The 18,412-nt window shown below is 44.0% G+C and overlaps 1 protein-coding gene across 5 annotated transcripts in view; it reads left to right on the top strand.

Annotated features, from left to right (window-relative positions):
- Nucleotides 1–17,332, top strand: part of PTGR3 (prostaglandin reductase 3) — a 50,631-nt gene extending 33,299 nt beyond the window's left edge. For 3 of the 5 annotated variants that reach the window (XM_069219426.1, XM_069219427.1, XM_069219425.1), the window contains exon 3: nucleotides 15,805–17,332. In XM_069219426.1, coding sequence (XP_069075527.1) covers nucleotides 15,896–16,729 — 834 coding nt within the window. In that variant the 5' untranslated portion in view covers nucleotides 15,805–15,895 and the 3' untranslated portion in view covers nucleotides 16,730–17,332. Of the gene's footprint in view, nucleotides 1–93; nucleotides 1,463–1,891; nucleotides 1,914–15,804 lie in introns of those variants that run through there. The other 2 variants (XM_069219424.1, XM_069219428.1) reach the window with 2 other exon arrangements.
- Nucleotides 17,333–18,412: the final 1,080 nt, after the last annotated feature.

Raw genomic sequence — 18,412 nt, 5'->3', positions numbered from 1 at the left:
ATTTCTAGGTGGGAGGCTGTTATGGTGACATTTTGTCTGTGCGGGGGAGTGAAGGCTGAGTGAGCATGCCACAATGGATCGCAGCACCTCCCAAGCTCTGCGGAGCACTGTCTTCCTGTGAAAGCTCTCCTACGTGTTCTCAGTCGCCTTACCCTGTGCATGCCCGGTAGATGTTAGCAATTCTTTGACACATAAAATAGAAGCAGCTCCCCACATACAGTAGATCTGGTGCCTGCGAATGCAGGTGCCAGCGGCTCTGGATTGATTTGTATCACCTTGCTCGAAGGGGGAGTGAACATTTCGCACGGGAAAGGGAGGCGCCTGACAGCAGAATTGCAAGCCTCATTACTAAACGGCTCCCAGCTTCAAAGGGGTCAGCCGCCTGAGCGAGGAACGGAAACATCCGCTCACAAAAATGATAAATAAACTTGTCAGAGAGGACCGGAGATGGTCCGGATAGAACACCCTATATATTGTAGGAAACCTTATCTGGAATATGATGACGTATGCACACATGCTGCAGATTCCGCATGGTTCCCACTCATTCCAGGAAGTGGACAGTGTTGCTCTCCAGTCTAGTCTTTCCAGGATATTTGCGCGTGCGTTAGACTGTGTTCATGTAGTGCGTTGCAGTGGGACTGCCCCGGTGGAGCAAGGTTATCTGGGGCTGTTTGGAGTGTGGCAAGAGCAGGGAACCGTAGCAGATGTTGCTTTGGGCTCTGCGTGTGAATGCTACGCGTGCATAGACTGCAATGCAGCAGCTCTGAGACTTGTACTGCTTGCAAAGACGGCAGTGCACGTGGCTCCGTGTGCGGCGAGTGTGGAGCTCAGGGGCTTTATGGGCTGTGCCTTGCTTCGCTAGCGGGTCTCGGTGTTCGGGGGTCTGCACCAGATGCGGATCCGTGGCGGGAGGAGGGCAGTAGTGCAGCCTCGGAGGCAGCGTGGGCCTGGGGAGGGTGACGGGGTTTGTTTGCCCGTGGAGGGTAGTGTTTCACAGCTGGCACCCGGCCTGTGCTGCTGAACTTTGCAGCTTGTTTACTGGCTGTAGAGAATCAGCTCTTGGCTAAACACGTTCTCTCCTGTAAAGTTGGGGGAGGCGGCGAGCGGCGGTAGATTTACATAAGCACGCACACCCTGCCGTGTTTTCCTTCCTGTATCCGCTCGGAGGAGCGCTGGCTGGTGCTGTCCGGGTTCCTGGCTGCGGCAGCATGTACTGCATGGCGTGGAAGCAGCGGGCGCTGCTAGGCCTGGCCGGCGCACGGCGGGGTTGGCACCGAGCTCGGCCTATCGTGGACTTGTCCTACTCTCGCCACTTCATGGACTTCCAGGGCTCTTCCATCCCCAGCGTTATGAAGAAGCTGCAGGTCACCAAGCTGAGTCCCGACTTCCGCCAGGCGGCCACCCTGCTGACGGATGCACCCGTGCCCGTCCCTGGGGACGCTGAGCTGCTCGTCAGAACCCGGTGAGTCATTGACGCCGCCCCCTCCGCTTGGTCCAGTGGCATTGTGCACTCCTATGAACACACTGCTTGCAGTGCTCACTCGTGTAAGCACTCACTCACACCAAGCATTCACGACCCCCTCCCACCCACATATACTTATGCCAGGTTACCCCATCTAAAGGCCAAGATCAGGGGCTGGAGTGCTTTAAGAAGCGTGGGAACTGTGCTCTGTAATGCAACAATGAAGGTTGGCATTAACAGTTATGAAGCAGTCGTTTTTATCAACAAAACTATTGGAATTGTTACTGTAAGATAAAAAAAAAATTGGAAAGCTGGTTCATTACAGACTACAGACCGATGCCGTCTGTTACTTGCCCTAAAATCTCCTGCCTCCATACACTTCTTTACCCTCCTGTGCTGTAGAACCTACGACTGGTACACCCTCATCTTCATCAACTTCATACCGAACACGGTTAGTAAATTGGCATTAAATATGCTTAATTGTTCCTATGACCTTGTATCTCGCCTCTTTCTTTTCCGCTTCCCTAAAACATTCACGTCACTCAGAGACATTCATCTTCCTTTACGTGCTCCAACCTCCACGTAAATTGCGAGCAGCTATCCTACACCCAGACAACCTTCTCCCAGGGTTCCTGGCGGTTCTTCTCTCCAACACCCTATAAAAAAAGCTGTACCAACCGCCATCTGGCGCCTGCTCATTTAATTTTAACTGTTCTTAGTGTCTGGTGCCAGAGCTAACGCGACTTCTCGTCTCAACCCCGCGCAACTAATCCACCCGTTGGTGACGGCTGTCAAGAAATCCCGCAAACTGCTCCTTGAAATCAAATGATTGCCTTTGTTTCACACCTCTGAGCGAAACTATCACCCTCCATGCACGTAGGACAGGCGCTGCTCGCGGGACTTATGTTATGGTTTGGCAAACACTTTTGACTACATGGGAATGCTCCTTGTATCTATGTAAGAGTGTACTATGCGCTCGTGGGCACTGTACTCGTGTGTGTGTGTGAAAGAGTATGTAGGTTCTCATGTGATTCCCTTTTCAAATTTTACTAGAAATCCAGTCCCGATTTAATTACTGCTTTTCCAACTTCACATTCAGAACTACGATTACCAGAATGCATTTAAAATAAAACACAGCAGTGGGATAGCAACTGCTAGCCATAACGCACGGGACAATCAGGCAAAATTTAAGTTTGTTAACTATTGTATGTTTGCTTCTAATTCTGAACCGTGTGTTTGCAAGTGCCAGCTTTTGAAAACAGTGGTCAGTGTCTACTTCGTGTGTAATTCTGCCTCCGCTTGTTGTGTTTTTTGTGCGTGACATTCGTGTTATTGTAGGCCACTCATTCTTGTATGTCTTTGCAATCGCCCCTCCCTATCAGGTCTTCAGGGTATGACGTCTTGTACATGTGCTTGTGTACGCCACCTGTATTCTCATGCTGTGAGCATGTCTCTTTGATTACGTGTCATTGTATCTACTCTTGTGTGTTTTACTGCAGGTTCCTTTTGTGTCTATGTATGATTTCCTCATCTGTATGTGTCAGTGTACACCAAGCGTGCGTTTAACAGTTGTGCAGCTTTTTGTGTGTTCGAGTGTTACCTGTGTACTTGCGTCAGTATTCACCTCCATGTGCGTTTGGCAGCGTACAGGTCGTTTTCTGTGTGCGCGCACGGCATGCTCATACATCTGTCGGTACACGACCCCTTGTGTGTCACTTTTCATGCCCCGTTGCCAGTTTAATAACCATTGTGTGTACCCATGTGCCAGTGGACAGACCCATGTGTGGTTGTCAGTATAGAAATATACTTACAGGTGTGCATCACTGTATAGCCCTGTGTGTGTGTCAGTGTATTGTGGCCTATTTTGGTGATTGTGTTTGGCTCTGTTTGTGGACGCTTGTCTGTTAATGTACATCCGGTATCATGATATCATGCCAATCTAAAGCCAAATGTGTGTGTGTGTGTGTGTGTATATATATAGATTATATATATATATATATATATATGTATGTATATATATACACACACACACACACCAGTGCCTTTTATGACTGTGTGTTATTGTGTTTATCTGTAGCACTATGAGTGCCAGTTTCAGGCTCATTGTTTGTATTTGTGCCCATTTATGTGTCCCTCTATGTCATTGTGTCACAGTGAGGGTGTATATCAGTGTTGGGGTTTGTGACTTTGTATGGCTGTTTGTATTGTCCCTGGGCGATTGCGCCAGGGTGCAACCCCACACCTTTGAATGTGTCTCAGTGTATGCTCCCTTGTTCATGTAGGTTGTGCGTTTTTTCAGTTTACAGATCCATGTTTGTCAGTATATGGACTTGTGTGCCAGTGTACTCATCTATACCAGTTTTGCTATCTTCTGTGTGTCTGTTTCAACATGAATTCTTGTGTGTGTGACAGTGTGCAAACACTTGTGTTTTTCATTATTGTGCTTGTGCTCTTGTCTATCAGTGTATGTCCCTGTGTGTGTTTGTATGTATCTCCTTGAGTGAGTGTGTGCGTGGGCATGCAAATATGCTAGCATATGGCTCACACTTGAGTGTTTCAGCATACAATTCCTCGTTGGTGTATGAGGTCTTGTGTGTCTTCGTGCATGTGGGCTTACTCGCATGGCTGCCTCCTGTGGTTGTGTAAGTGTGCTATCACCTGTGTATCATTGCGCTTCCTGGTGTGTGACTTTGTAGGCCACTCGTGTGTTTTAATGAAAACTGCGTCTGTGAATGCACAGACCCTTGTGCATGTCAAAGTATACTTGTTTGTGTTGTCTGCACAATACTGTTTGTCTGAATGGTCCTGTTTGTTTTATTGACCATCACGCTGTTTGTGGATGACGCATTGCAGTGTGTCAGTGTATGGTTCATTGTGTTTGGTAGCTTACAGCCCATTGAGACTCCGAGTGTGGTTGGCTCTATAGGTGCCAGAGTATTATCTGTTGTGTGTCTCAATGTATGCCCCCTCTGTGTATTGCCCATTTTGTGTTTCCATGTCTGTTTGCGTACCCAGCTATTTGGTGCTGTTATTGTTTAACACTGCATGTGAGTCAGTGTCTTGCCCATTGACTTTGTTTGCCAGATACTTGTGCACCATTTTTTGTGTGTGGACCTTTGTGTATATCGGTGTGTAGCCTAATGTGTGTCAGTGTACGGAAATGTTTTTATGTGCTGCTCCATAGAACAGTGTGATTTAGTTTATATATTTTTGTGTGTGCCTCTGGATAATGGTGTGTGTATGTATGCATAATTATGTGTGGTCTAGTTTTTGTATGTACACCTTTGTATCAGTGCATGACCATGCGAGTGTGCCACCAATTGGTCGTATGTGTGATTGTATGGCTAATTGCATTGGTTAGTTTACAGCCTTTGATGTGTGGCCACTTCTTTTCTCTATCTCATCATATGGCTCCTTGTATTTATGGCAGTGTCTCTGCGCTCCCTGATTGTGTGTCAGTCTTTGACCATTTGTGTGCATGTTTGACCATTTGTGTCTGCCAACATGAGTGCAGCACAGGCTGTCTCTGAGTGTACGCAGACAGATCGTGTGTGTGTGCTTGAGTCTATGGCCTTTTGTAGGGTGTAGATATATCAGTAAATGTTTTTTTTTTAGGTCTAGCCTACAAGACAGCACAGCTTTCAGGTTCCAGAAGCCATACTGTGGGCTTACCAAGAAAATAGAAGACATTGGAGCTTGCTCATTGCTTACTATTATTTGGCTTTCCTGTTACTCTCATTTGCCCACTTATTGTGTCCCAGCTTGCTAATCCTGTGTTTGTTCCTCACAGGGAGCATAACCTCTTTACTATGTATTTTGGTTGGTCAGCTTCTCTGCTTTCTTTGCTTGATTTTAAGTGTGCTTTTTTTCATGACAGTGCATGTGTTTTCTGGCTGCCTTCCTCATGTACGCCTCTCCATCAGCACTCCATGTTGCTCTGTCACTCATGTGTTTCTCCTCACCCCTCCATGTTATGCTCACTCTTATGGATTTCTCAGCCGTTTGCTCCTCCCTCGCCTGCCCCACTTTACTCTCTTCAGCCATTGCTTCTCTTCCCCACACCCACTCTCCATGTTGTTGAGGTGTGGTGCTTCAGTTCCCACACACCCTCCCTCTGTCAACTGTTGCTTCTCTTCCCCACTCCCTGCATTGCTTCACCCACCCTCACCCTGTGTTGCTATGCCCACATGCTTCAAAAACATGCTTTCTCACATGTTTTTCCTTTTGTCTGTCTAGCTCAGGTCATCAAAAAAGGAAAAAGAAGCGGCCCGTCATTTTCTAGGTGCATGCATGTGTGGTGCGCACGCCCTCAACATGACACGGCGGGCTGTATCATAGTTTTTTTTTCTTATTTAGCCATGCTGCACAGTGTCATAGTTGCTGTATGACATGGCTAAAAGCCTTTGACAGAGCTTATGAGACCCGTTGGCTTTGCCAGTGTTTGTTTGCCACTTTGTTGCGCTTTGTGTGTATGTGTGGTTGTTTGCCAGTTTGTGACACATTGTATGACTAGGTTTTAGTCTTACCTGTGCATTTACGTATTTAAGCTTGTTTGTATCAATGCAGGATCCCTTCAGTGTGTGTGTGCGGGTCGGGTCTAATGGTATCAAAACATTTGAGTGATGGTGTAGTCCGGTAGGTGTAGAAGGTGTAGGCCTTTGTGTGTCAGTCCATCGTTTCTGTATATCCCAGTTTACGCATCCGTATGGTCCTGCTCTCTGTGTATGCACCAGAATGTGGGGTTAATTGTTTCGATATAAGCTCTTTGTGTGTTGGCTGTTAAGATCCCACATGCGCATTAGTAACTCATGTTACTGCACATAATCAGAATTGAGTATTGCAATAAAAACTGCATCCCGTGATAAATTTAAGCAGCTCAAGCCTGCTAATATTTATCAGGGGAAAAATGCCAGGTACATACCAAGACAGACAGATTTTGGTATAATTATCGCCAAACTCTGCATGTTATTCCCCATTATCAGTGGAAAACTTGTAATTAGGTGGTACTTACTGCAACTGATAAATTCTGAATCTGTGGAGTCAGATTTTATCGACTAGCCCAGTCGTTATTAGGGCCCGTGTATGCCAATTCATGGACGTGTGTTTGTGTGTCAGTTTATGAATTCCTGCATGTGTCGGTATGGGAACCCATTGTGGGTGCATCAATATATGAAACATTGTGTATATCCAGCCTTCGTATGTCCGAGTCTCAGCGTATGTTTGCCAATATATAGTCCAGTGTATGTATTTGTATGCCAGTATACCCAGTGCCCTTCGTATATGTGTGAGGACATACCCTGTTCTGTGTCATTTCTCTTTGTGCCTGTCAGTCTGAGCCCTCGTTTGTGTGGCTGCATGCATATTGGTCTAAAGTTTGTGCAAATGTATGATCTATTTATGTGCAAGTGTTGGAAATGGTTTGTGGAAGTGTGAACCCTAGTGTGTTTGTGTGTGTTCAAACACGCCAGATTGTGGTCGCTTGTGTATAGATGTGCCAGTGAATAGATCCTTCTGTATGCATCCGTGATTGTCCCCATGCGTCTGCGTGTGTATGTTTGTGTGTAAACAAATAAGCTCCTAGTTACTGGTGTGTTTTTTAGATGCTAAGTTCACTTCCAAATCAAACATGGGCAAAAGCAGAGTGCAGTGCCCTTTTATTCACTTCATGCTGGACTACGCACACAAGAGCACATGTATAGATGTGGGTATTCCTGTGTTAGTGTGTGTGTCTGTCTCTCAGTGTACTGCCTTTGATGTAAGTGTACAAACATTATGTTTTTCGATGTATGGCAATGTGTGTGGCTTCTTTTTTTGTGCTAGTGTATGGCCTTTATTGGGTTTTAGTCTCTGTTGGGTGTCTTATGTGCTTGTGTGCATAAGGCCATGTATATGTGCCTTTGTGTATGACTCCTTGAGTGTGTCTCCCACGATGTGATATTGTATGTTGCAGTGTACAGCCAATCTGTGTCAGTGTGTGTGGGGGGTGGCAGTAAATGTGTTTATATGTCTGTACGGCCTGTATGTGTGTGAAGGACCTCTTTTGTAAGTATCTTTTTTTTGCATCTCAGTTGTATGACCCTCAGAGAATGACAGGTGATGGCACTTTTGTTGTGAGTGCTAATGTATGGCCTGTGTATGTGTGCGCGCGCACACCAGAGGCATCCCTGTGCAGGTGTGTGTGACTCTAGACTTCCATATGTCTGGTTGTGTCATTGGCTGGCCCTTTATCTGTCAGTCCATCATTTCTGTGTGCCCCAGTATACAAATGGGTATGGTACTGCTGCATGTGCATGCACCAGAATGTAGGGTTGTGTGTTAAGATGTAAGCCCTTTGTGTGTTGGCTGCTAAATTCTCATGTGTGCATTAACCCATCTTACTGCACATAATCAGAATTGTGTATTGCAATAAAAACTGCATCCCCATAGTAAATTTCAGCACGTGGAAAACAACATGGACGACAGGGAAATTGTTTGCATTTTATTCCCGCCATGCGAGACCATCTCTAGGAAATGTGCATGAGCCATCTTTGAGTGTGTTAGGGCATGATTCCTTGTGTATGTGTGACCATAGGAGGTGTGCGTGTTTATTGTAGTCTTGTATGCCACTTATGTGGATCAGTGAACGACCATGTGGGTGTTTGTAAGTGTACACCCTTGTGTACCCCCCTTGTATGCGTCAGTCCCCCTTATTCATGTTAGTGTGCTTATGTGCGCATCATTATATGAATACTTCTGTAACTGTGCCTGTGTTTGAGCCCTTGTGTGGGTATTTGTGTAGGAAGGTTTATCAGTGTCAGTGTTTGAGCTTGTCTGTGCATGAATCTGTTTGTCACTATAGGCTCTCTTGTGTGTGCTTGCTCACATTGTGCGCGCGCACGATTCAGTGACCTCTCTAAAGCCCCTTGTAGTGAGGGTCAGTACCTCTCCCAGGTGTCAAGTGAATACCCCACTTGTGGTACTGGCGAGTGAGCCTTCGTGTTTGACACTGTGAGCCTCGGAGTATAAGCACTTGTGTGTTTCAGTGTATAATGCATTTGCATTGTGTGTGTAATTCGAATGATTGCGCGTTTGTGTATGTGCAGTGTTTTATATGGGCAGGTACTGAGTACCTGCACTTCCTTAACATGAGAGAGTACATGAACTTATGAGGTCTAATGCAACACATTTAATGGGAGAGTGCTTCTCGGGAACAAATAAGTACTCTGGCTAGTATCTACCAGTACTTCAGTATTTCCATTTAGAGTAATTGGGTATGTGTGTAACACCTTTTGTGTATCAATCCGGTATTGTATGTAGCCGTGTCGAGTGTGGCATTGTATGTCCCCACGTGTTTACGTGATCCAGCGTACGGCCTCTTATGTCTGTATGCATGTTTGATGCATCCACGTGTTAATAAATATACGCCCCCTTTTACGTATACGAGCTCTCCATGTACAATTTTTGAACCAACTTGAACTGGAAACCTCCACCCGGACTGTAACGGCAGGGTATGCCTTTTTATTTTCTCCATTTAGAACCATTGCAGCTAATGGCACAGCCCTGTGGTCACGCACATGCATGGAATAGTATAACATTATTAATTTCATATCACACTTTTTGTTGCGTAACAGCATAGAGTTCTCACCGTTTTTCTTCTTCTTACAAGTGGTAAATCGTCCCAAGGGGAGAACGCAGGAACCCACAAGAGTGGGATAAAGGGACAGGTAGTGTCTGGAATGGGAATTAATATACCTAGGGTGATTCAAAACTACCAAGTTTATGTATTCTGCCCACTGACATGTAATAACGCCGACCGCGGGAATCTGAGGAGAGCTTTGGACACCTGGCACTCATTCTCTCACAATTAAGCATTGGCAGTGCACGAAACGTTGATTAAACGCAGCCACAAAGTTTTGAAATTAATCACGTATACTTGGCAAATTGTGCAAATCCATAATAAATATATTATAGAAGTTTCTCAGTGTTGGGAGGCAGTGTGAATGGAGTTAAACTTAAGATCAGTTGCATCACTCCTTACAACCCGCGGCTTCACTCCACCAGTGTGGCTGGCACTGCACGATGACGCAATGTCGGGATTCAGGGCGCGCGCTGAAATTCCAAGTGTAGTATGTGACTGCAACACCGGCATATAAAATCTCAATCCCCCAACCCCGAAGCCTACCCACCTCCCCCTTTTCTCAGAAAATGCGCGCATCCATTCTTTCCTGTGTCCTTCCAACTCAAAGAATGGAGCGCGTGTGCGCTCGGGCCCGCTCTCCCTCCCCGGGGCGGGTTTTCACGTCGATGCCCAATGGAGGGGGAGTCGGCTCGCGCCTGAAGTTAAAGTGTAGATCTCGGGAAGGCGCGCGGGATGGGTGGCCAGAAGGGCCGACTCCTCCACGCGCGGTGCATGGAGGGGGTTGCGTGGCGCGCGCTGGTCTTGGAGTTCCACGCATTCCATTCGGTCGCTTTTCTTTTCTCGTATCTTTTACTCTTGCCTTTGGTGTGCTGGAGCCCCCGCCCAGCTGGGGGCGCTGAGCGGGTCCACGCCCCAGACTTTGTGCGTAGAAACGTTGTAACCCATCTGCGTATTGTTTGGAGGGGTGCGAATAAAACGCAGAGGGGAGGAAACGGAGAGAGCGTCAAGAGGCAGTACACCGGCACCTGCAGCCCACGCACACCTCCCAGAGGAGAACACAACTCTAGCGCAGCCTTTATATTTACCAAACAAACCTAACCTTCACCTTTCCCTAACCTCTCCAGGGAGCCGCTCGGAGCTGTGCTCCATCCACACGCACTCTCACACTTTAACCCCGGCTGTTATTTCCGTTACGTTTAAACAAAACGATGTGTAAAGTAATGCTTTATTTTCGCACTTTTCAGAATAGCGTAGTTGCTGATATATGGAGAAAACGTGCGTACGGGATTTAATTAGCATGCGCAATATTTTTCTCGACTGTTTATATGCAAAGTCCTGGAGTAGTGCTATAATGGAACACAACTTGCAGCTTATTGTGTGTAGGATGCTATTTTAAATTTGATTTTTACGCGTTTCTGTGGCAATCCGACAAATGCACAGCTATTTGCCCTGATGTAATTTCACGATCATAAACGATTTTTGGCATATTTTCTCCTCTAAGATCTTAATAAGTGACAATAAAGATAATATGTACGTCGTGTTGAACCGTACCGCTAGCTGAAATAAGAACGTCCGTTTGTGATCAACCTCTTGCCAGTATTACCTCGGACACTGAATGCAGCAGCATTAATTGTAATTCGGAATCATCCTTAACAACAATAAACCGCTTTATTGCACTGCAAACGCCCCAGACTAAAACATTTCGTTTCCAAAATATTCGTCTCCGTTCGAGAAGCAGCCAGAGGGGACGATTTCCAAGCAAATACGAGCTTTTTTCATTGAATAAGGAATACATGCCAGACTAAATTTCTCTCCGGTGCCTGATCCTTACCCGATCTGTTTTGACGCCGACGCTGTAGTTTTAAGCGTTCTAAATCCCATTATAGAATATGTATGTTCGGTGTTGTATTGCTTTATAAAGCCGTTTCTCATTGGGAGATGACGGACAAGACCTAGTTTCAATATGTGTCGTGATAATTAAAAGTCAGAGCTCTGAATTCGGAACAAGCTCTTCGCGTAAAGATCTTCTATGACCCGAGAGTTCGGTAATAGGACACTACTAATGCATCGCACCACTGGCATTTTTACTTTATTTTTTGTTTCAAAACATAGGTTTTTACTAGTATTAACTAATATTCGTAAGATTAAAGTCTATCTTTGTATTAAATGTGCACCATCGGAGATCCGTTAAAACTATTTACATTACATGCAGTACCAAACCTAGCTGATAACAATACTACTTACTACAGCACCTTTTTGCTAATCACTTGGCTTATACATGTATAATAAAGAGCATACTTCACTTCGGCATCCAAAACTGAGCGGAAATCAGGATCCTAAAAATGCCCGCGATGGGCTTTTGGTCGCGAACAGGTGAGCATGGGGTGAGTTCAACAATATTTTTGTGTAGCAAGTGAGCATTAAAAATAGCGTGCTAGCCGTGGCCATGTTCTTCCGCAGGCTTCAGGCCTCCATTGCATGAGCACGTGGAAGACACAAACGTCACCGTGAAAAGGAAAGTGCGGCTGGGGCAGCTGTGCTGCTCGTTTCATTGTTCAGTGCGGTGCCATTTGGCTGGGAGCTTCCGGGGGGAGCTGCCCCGAGACCCCTGTGGAAGCGCTCCCTGTAAGTAGGGCGGGGCCAGGGCCTCCCCAAGGGCGGGCACAACGAGTTACACCGACAGGGGGCGGATGAGTTGTGACCCTTAGGACTCGAAAGGCGTTTGTACTATGTAGGTGAATGCGTGCACCGGTGGTGTACTGTGGTTTGGGGTTGATGTGGGAGGGACTATTATAGGGTTTAGCTCGGTGGACCCACAGAATTTGGGTAGGGTACCTTTTTAGGTACGCAGTACGTTTGGAGACTGACAAACTCGTGATGTTTTGACTGAATCGTGAACCCAGCACAGGGGCCGGCCTGAACGGTGGCTGTGCAGCTGGCCAAGCTGAGGGTAGGCAGTGAGGCGTCTGCAATGAAGAGGATGCCCTGCACTAATCACCGCCCTCAGGCAGGGGATTTCAGTGCGTCCTTCTTGCGAATTTACTTCTTCTTCTGCATAGAAAAAATTGAAGTTGCACCCATTACGTGTTCTCCAGCTTTTGGGATCCCCTTTGTTAAGACGACAGGTTTGCTGTCAGGTAGCACACTGCATTTTACTTCGAAATCAAATACCTTCCCACCAGTATCTGAAATAAAATACGCAAAAAAGAGTTGCTTACGTTCCGAAACTTTAGATTCATTGTCCCCTCTCCCTCCCACATCATCGCCTCCTCCGTTAAGGGGCAACACATGAAAGGTCGTTTATGGCTGTTTCTTTCAGTGCGTCGAACTTACCTACAAAGCCACCCGACAATGTCAGTGTACTTGAGTGGACTCAGAAGAAAAACCGTCCATCATACTTTCAACCTTAAAGTGAAAAAATAAAATCAAGGCAGATAAGTGCGTATTATACCACACGTCTAGGCTTCTACATCGTAGCTGGACGTGGAAGTGACAGCAACTTCTGGGCTCCAGAGTAACCTCTGCTGCCTAATTCAGAGCAAGGTACAGTGGGGGGCCTGTCCTGTAGATTAATGCAACACAGCCATTGTTGTAAGTGAACTTTTTCTGACGTGGGGTTAGGACAACGGTGTAATTGCACACAAATAGGCGTCCCCGAGACATCATCCTATAGCTTCATGTCACTCGTTCTCTCCCCCCCCCCCCTCCCAAAAGGCTGTAGTCCTCATGTTCTGTGATTGCACTCCTGACTGTCGACATGAAGAATATCCTGGTACAAGAATATTTAGGACAGAATATCGAAAAGTACGTGCACATAGGGAAGTACAGATTTACTATTCCTAACTCCACGTCTACTTACCTTGAAGATGTGTGTACCACATAGGTACATATGTGTGGAGTTACGTAAGAAAATGTAGATTTGCCTTTCTGTTTTTTTTATTTGTTATATATTTTATCTTCGATATTCAGACTTCAATTTTTAGTACGCACACCACGTGCTTTCTTTTTGGTAGGATCTGTACCCAAGCTACATTTTAGAGAGCAGGTTGCAGTCCACCCAATCGTTAAGATCGTTCACGACATCTCAAAAATGTTAAACCAGGCGTTCAAGAAGTTCTTGTGGTGTTTTCAGTAATGGTATACGTGTATTTTGTTTTTTACTTATCAACTTTCAGTCCCTAGGTTTTCTGAATGTTTTCTTCCTGCATGTTGCATATTTAAAAAAAAAAAAAACTGTTACCACGGACATTGTTTGCAGTGTAAATAAGATGCTTTTATGCTTATTCAAATTACAATTAATGGCAACAGTTAGCACATTACACCAGGGTGCATATGCATATATGGTTTAAGCCATGACATTCTTCGCCCGTTTTTTTATTAAAAATAATTAAACAAAAGCAGGAAGCAGATGGTTACATTTTTACATTTGTTCAAGTAGGTAAAGTCATATTGAAGAGGCCTTGTGATTATTAGGGGAACCTTTTCCTAGTATGTCATTGTAACATGCAGTCTGCAGGGTGCTAAATACTTGTGCTTTTTTGTTGCACTTTGTGCAAGCATGGGATTTGACCTTTGCCCAGTGTTAATAAACGTGTAAAGAAGCGTTCATTAGTGTAGTTGCTGTGAATAGCATGATTAATTGGGCCACATTTATTTTCTTTGCTGTGGCATGCCTATAAATATGGTCTAATATCGGAAAGGCTATGGTGATATCAGAAACCATGAAGCAGAATGGCAAGTTGGTAAATGTCTCCAGAACCCTGAGGTGGCAATATAGGACCATGTTATATAACATGATGTATTTTATATTTAATATTTGTTGTGGGGGTAATTAGGTAAAATATTTATTTACAGCACAGCCATCTGTGGGCACCAATGGAGTTAAAACGTTTAAGATTTCACAAATACATTTTTTGATTAAAAATTAGCAGTTGTGAGTGCCAGTGGATTTACACAATGCTTTGACTGCAATTTTACTGCATAATTATGGATATGCCACATTTGATGCATAATTTGCAGATTTAACAACAATTGTTTGTAACTCAAATGGATGAAAATTATATTGCTAGAGAATGCGCTGCATAGTTTGCCCTTTTTCCTTTACAATTCAGATAATCTCGCTGCATAATTTGGCCCCCCCATGTTACACAACAGTAGTATTAGTCCTCACAATGTCAAAGGTCTGCAGACATTACTATGACCATATTCATTCTTCACAGAGCACCATGAAGTACAGGGAGCCTTGGAATATTTTACATATTTCACAGCTCACTGCAAAATATGGTTTAGATCTTTGCATTTTGTGCATTAAAAGCACCCAAGCATGTAATATGTAAGAGCGCACACGACTTAGCTATTAGTGCCAAAGGAAAACAGTGAAGCTCAGCAAATGTTATATATTCACATAAATACAAATTATTAGAGCAACTTCTGCGAACAGTGTAAGGCACTCAAATATGCAACCAAATACAGTAATTTCTTTGGCTATATGATGTTGTGAGGGCCTGACTATGTATTTAACCAATAGGCTGACAACTACAATACAAATACATACCTTCAGAGAGACGAGCATTCTAGCAAACATTGACAGTATCTCTGCCCTGCATGACCATTGCTCTAATGACCACTTGCAGTATTGTTGATAAAAGTGTCTTATAGTTTCTTGCAGGGCGTGATCAATGCACGAATGCTGGTCCTTGCCTCATTTGCACACATTTTAGTTCCGCAATCTTTGTTCACAGTTGAGGGGAATACAGCAAATAATATAACATGCGAATTACAGACTTTATTTCTTGTTAGTAGGAAAAAATAGGACAAAAACTGCCTCTTTTAGTTATTTTCAAGTTTCCTATTTCTTTAAGAATCTTACGTCATGCACAATGTATTATCAGTGAAATGGTTTCTTGTCCGCATGCTGGATTTTTTTTAAACTTTTTTTTTTTTTAAGCCAAGCTTGTGTTTAGGATTTGTTTTTGGCATGAATGATTTTTGGGTGCTAAAAAAAGAGAGCTGCTATGCTGATTTACCCATTTTTGTCATGATTACAAATTAGTGATTAAATCTATTCCCAATAGAATCCTGAGGTATCTGATAATAGTATTTATTGTGTGTGATAAATACCCTCTACCCCCAACACAACCTAACTTGGACTCAGGAACTATAAATGAAGACCTTAGTAAGAAATTGACCTGTTTTTGAGCTAGCACACAATGTATTGTTGAATGAAATGCACTAACACTTGCACTATGTTGAGTGTATCTTGCCTCTGTCATCTGCACTGAGGTAGCCAGAGGATAACATGTCAGCGCTGTAAGGAACACATTAAAGAAATAACCTGATCAGGTAATGAATGCGGTAGTTTTTGGCCAGTACTTTGCCGTGCTGATTTGTTGATGTGTTAATCTCGGTCAGTATCTGTGTACCATACCACAAGAGGGCACCTTTCACTTGATGGTGTGAAAGATGGATTGTAAAAAATGATCATGTTACGATATTTACTCGTGTATCCGGATGGCAGGAAAGCTATGAATTGCATCAGACCCGGTCGTGCTTTGCACACTTTAGAATCCATTTTGGTCCTAACTTTTAAAATCCGGGTCGAATACCCCTCTTCACATGTCTTTTGTAGTCCTTCATTTAAAAGCACACTTAAAAAATCACTAATGTCTTTTCTCTTTTGATAATATAATCAAGCAATTGACTGTTTTTTTCCTTCTCTTTCCAGGTATATTGGCATCAATGCATCTGACATAAACTATTCATCAGGACGGTATGACCCTACAGTGAAGCCTCCATTTGATACTGGTTTTGAGAGTATGGGTGAGGTGGTAGGCTTGGGTCTGAGTGCCAGTGCAGAATACAGTGTGGGTCAATCAGTGGCTTTCCTTGGCCCTGGTTCCTTTGCTGAGTATATAGTTGTGCCTGCCAAGCAGGCAATTCCCTTGCCGTCCATGAACCCTCACTTCCTTCCCCTGCTGTTAAGCGGTACAACGGCCTACATCAGTTTGAAGGAACTGGGGGGCTTGTCTGAAGGGAAGAAGGTCTTGGTGACTGCCGCAGCTGGAGGAACTGGACAGTTTGCCGTCCAGTTGGCAAAGAAGGCTAAATGTCACGTCATTGGAACATGCTCATCTGACGAGAAGGCCGGTTTTCTTAAATCCATTGGCTGCGACCTCCCTATCAATTACAAATCAGAGAACATTCGTGAAGTACTAAAGAAACAGTATCCTGAAGGAGTGGATGTGGTTTATGAATCTATTGGTGGAGAAATGTTTGATTTGGCGGTCAAGAGTTTAGCAACCAAAGGGACCTTGATAATTATTGGCTTTCTCTCTGGGTACCAGACCTCTAGCGGTCTGTCACCTATTGCGGAAGGAACTTTGCCTGCTACCCTGCTAAAAAAATCTGCCAGTGTCAGAGGTTTTTACTTATTGCAGTATTTTTCGCTCTACCGAGAGGCAATGAAGGCCTTGCTGAAGATGTACGCCAGCGGAGAACTGGTCTGTGAAGTGGACTTTGGAGATTCTTCTCCAGAGGGCAAGTTTTTTGGCCTTGAGGCTGTATTCCGAGCAATAGATTATATGTACATGGGGAAAAACCTTGGAAAAATTGTAGTTGAATTACCTTACCCTGTCAACAGTAAGCTGTAAAAACAGGACAATGACCTAAATCAAATGAAAGCACTTTCTGGTACAGATTTTGTTCTGCTGGTAATGCATAGAATATTAAAATTCAGCCTTAAGGTGCTAATGAAGTGTTTTGATTAAAAAATACTTTCCCTTGAACCGAAGCTACAAATAATTACATAATGAGCACTTGCATATTTTATAACCTCACTGCCAACTTTTATAATGTGTTTACCATACATGTGAAAATGCACAAGAGCTTAAATTGTGGCTTGCATACTGATCAAACAATCTCTTTTGTGGTTCTAAAAGCGTTACCTTTTGAAGCAATGAATAATATTTTCAGTAGTTATTGGAACTTGTGTTAAAAAACATTCACTGTTTTGTACAGAAACCCTGTGGCTAACAGTACCTTTTGTGTAAAAAAAAAAAAAAAAAAAAAAAAAAAATGTTAGTCTTGTTATTGAGCTCAGCAGCACTGTTTTGATATTGGTCACTGCAGTATTTCTGCAGCACAGAAACAAAACATATTTCCCTATTCTGTCTGTTCCCTATTCTGTCTGTTGCAGACCTTACTAATTTGTAAAGCTGGAAAATAAACCTATACGCTTCCTGAGAGCATTAAAACCAGTTTTATTATTTCCTCATGCAACATGTCCCAGTGTGTTATCATGCATACTGAGAATGTGTGTTTGTGTACAGTTAGTAGTTGTAAGCTAGACTTTATATTATAGCCTGGCAAGGAAAAGGCTGTGGCTATTTGTTAATGAACCCCCATTATCATTACAATAAGAGTTATTTAAGCTTGAAAAAAGAGCTATTTTAAGAGTTACAAGCATACCTATATTCTCAGGAGTGGTACATAAAATTGGATATGCATAGAATTGAATGTGTGTATCTATGTTGCTAGTGCCTGGAGGCCTCCAAACAGTTAAAGGGAAAAGCAAGGCCGCAGTGATATGAAAACGGTCACCATGTTCGTCAACAGTGTTAGTTAACACAGTTAGTCTGTCTATGGCATCTAACTAGTGATTCCAACAACAGGACGCCTTTGAACTTTTTCTCTCGCTGTTAAGAAATAAAAAAAGACGGGCAAGTGAGCTAGCTTGTGACATGATCACCACCTCTCCTTTTTTATTTTTTAAGCCAGCAGCAACAGCAGATAGGTTTAGCATGCTTCTCACAGGCCAGCAGAAATATCCACAGCATTTTAATTATTACACCACAATTCCATAGTGCCTCTTTACATTAAGGCAGATCCGCACCAGGTTGCTTTGTTGGAGAAGGGAGCCGCAGCCAAGTACAACAAGGCCTCCTATATAAATAGGACGCCGATTGTGCAGTTGCCAAGGGGAAACTTTAGAGGAATATTTCCGAGATGTTATTTCTTTCCTTCCAGAAAAGGGTGGGCTGGTGTGAGGGGGGAGGGGGGGGGGGTTAGAACGCCTCCTGCCCAGTGGCTGTTAGTATCTATTTTACAAGATTTACTCATTTTGCAGGTACCTAATGTAGCTGCTAGCATGCATGCACAACAATACAATTTATATGGTAAATGGGACCAAATAATGGCTTCGCTGAATGTTATGGCTGCACTGTCACGGTAAATAGCTGCCAAATTATGGATCATGCCGAACTGTCACAACTGCACTAAAGACAAATCGTGCTAGAGGCCATTGCCACCGTGACACCTCTGAGTTATGACAAAGA

This window comes from Pleurodeles waltl, chromosome 2_2 (genome assembly GCF_031143425.1).
Source record: "Pleurodeles waltl isolate 20211129_DDA chromosome 2_2, aPleWal1.hap1.20221129, whole genome shotgun sequence".
Classification (NCBI taxonomy): Eukaryota; Metazoa; Chordata; class Amphibia; order Caudata; family Salamandridae; genus Pleurodeles; species Pleurodeles waltl.
The sequence above is the reverse complement of the archived record's forward strand: the minus strand, read 5'-3'. Positions and strand labels throughout refer to the sequence as shown.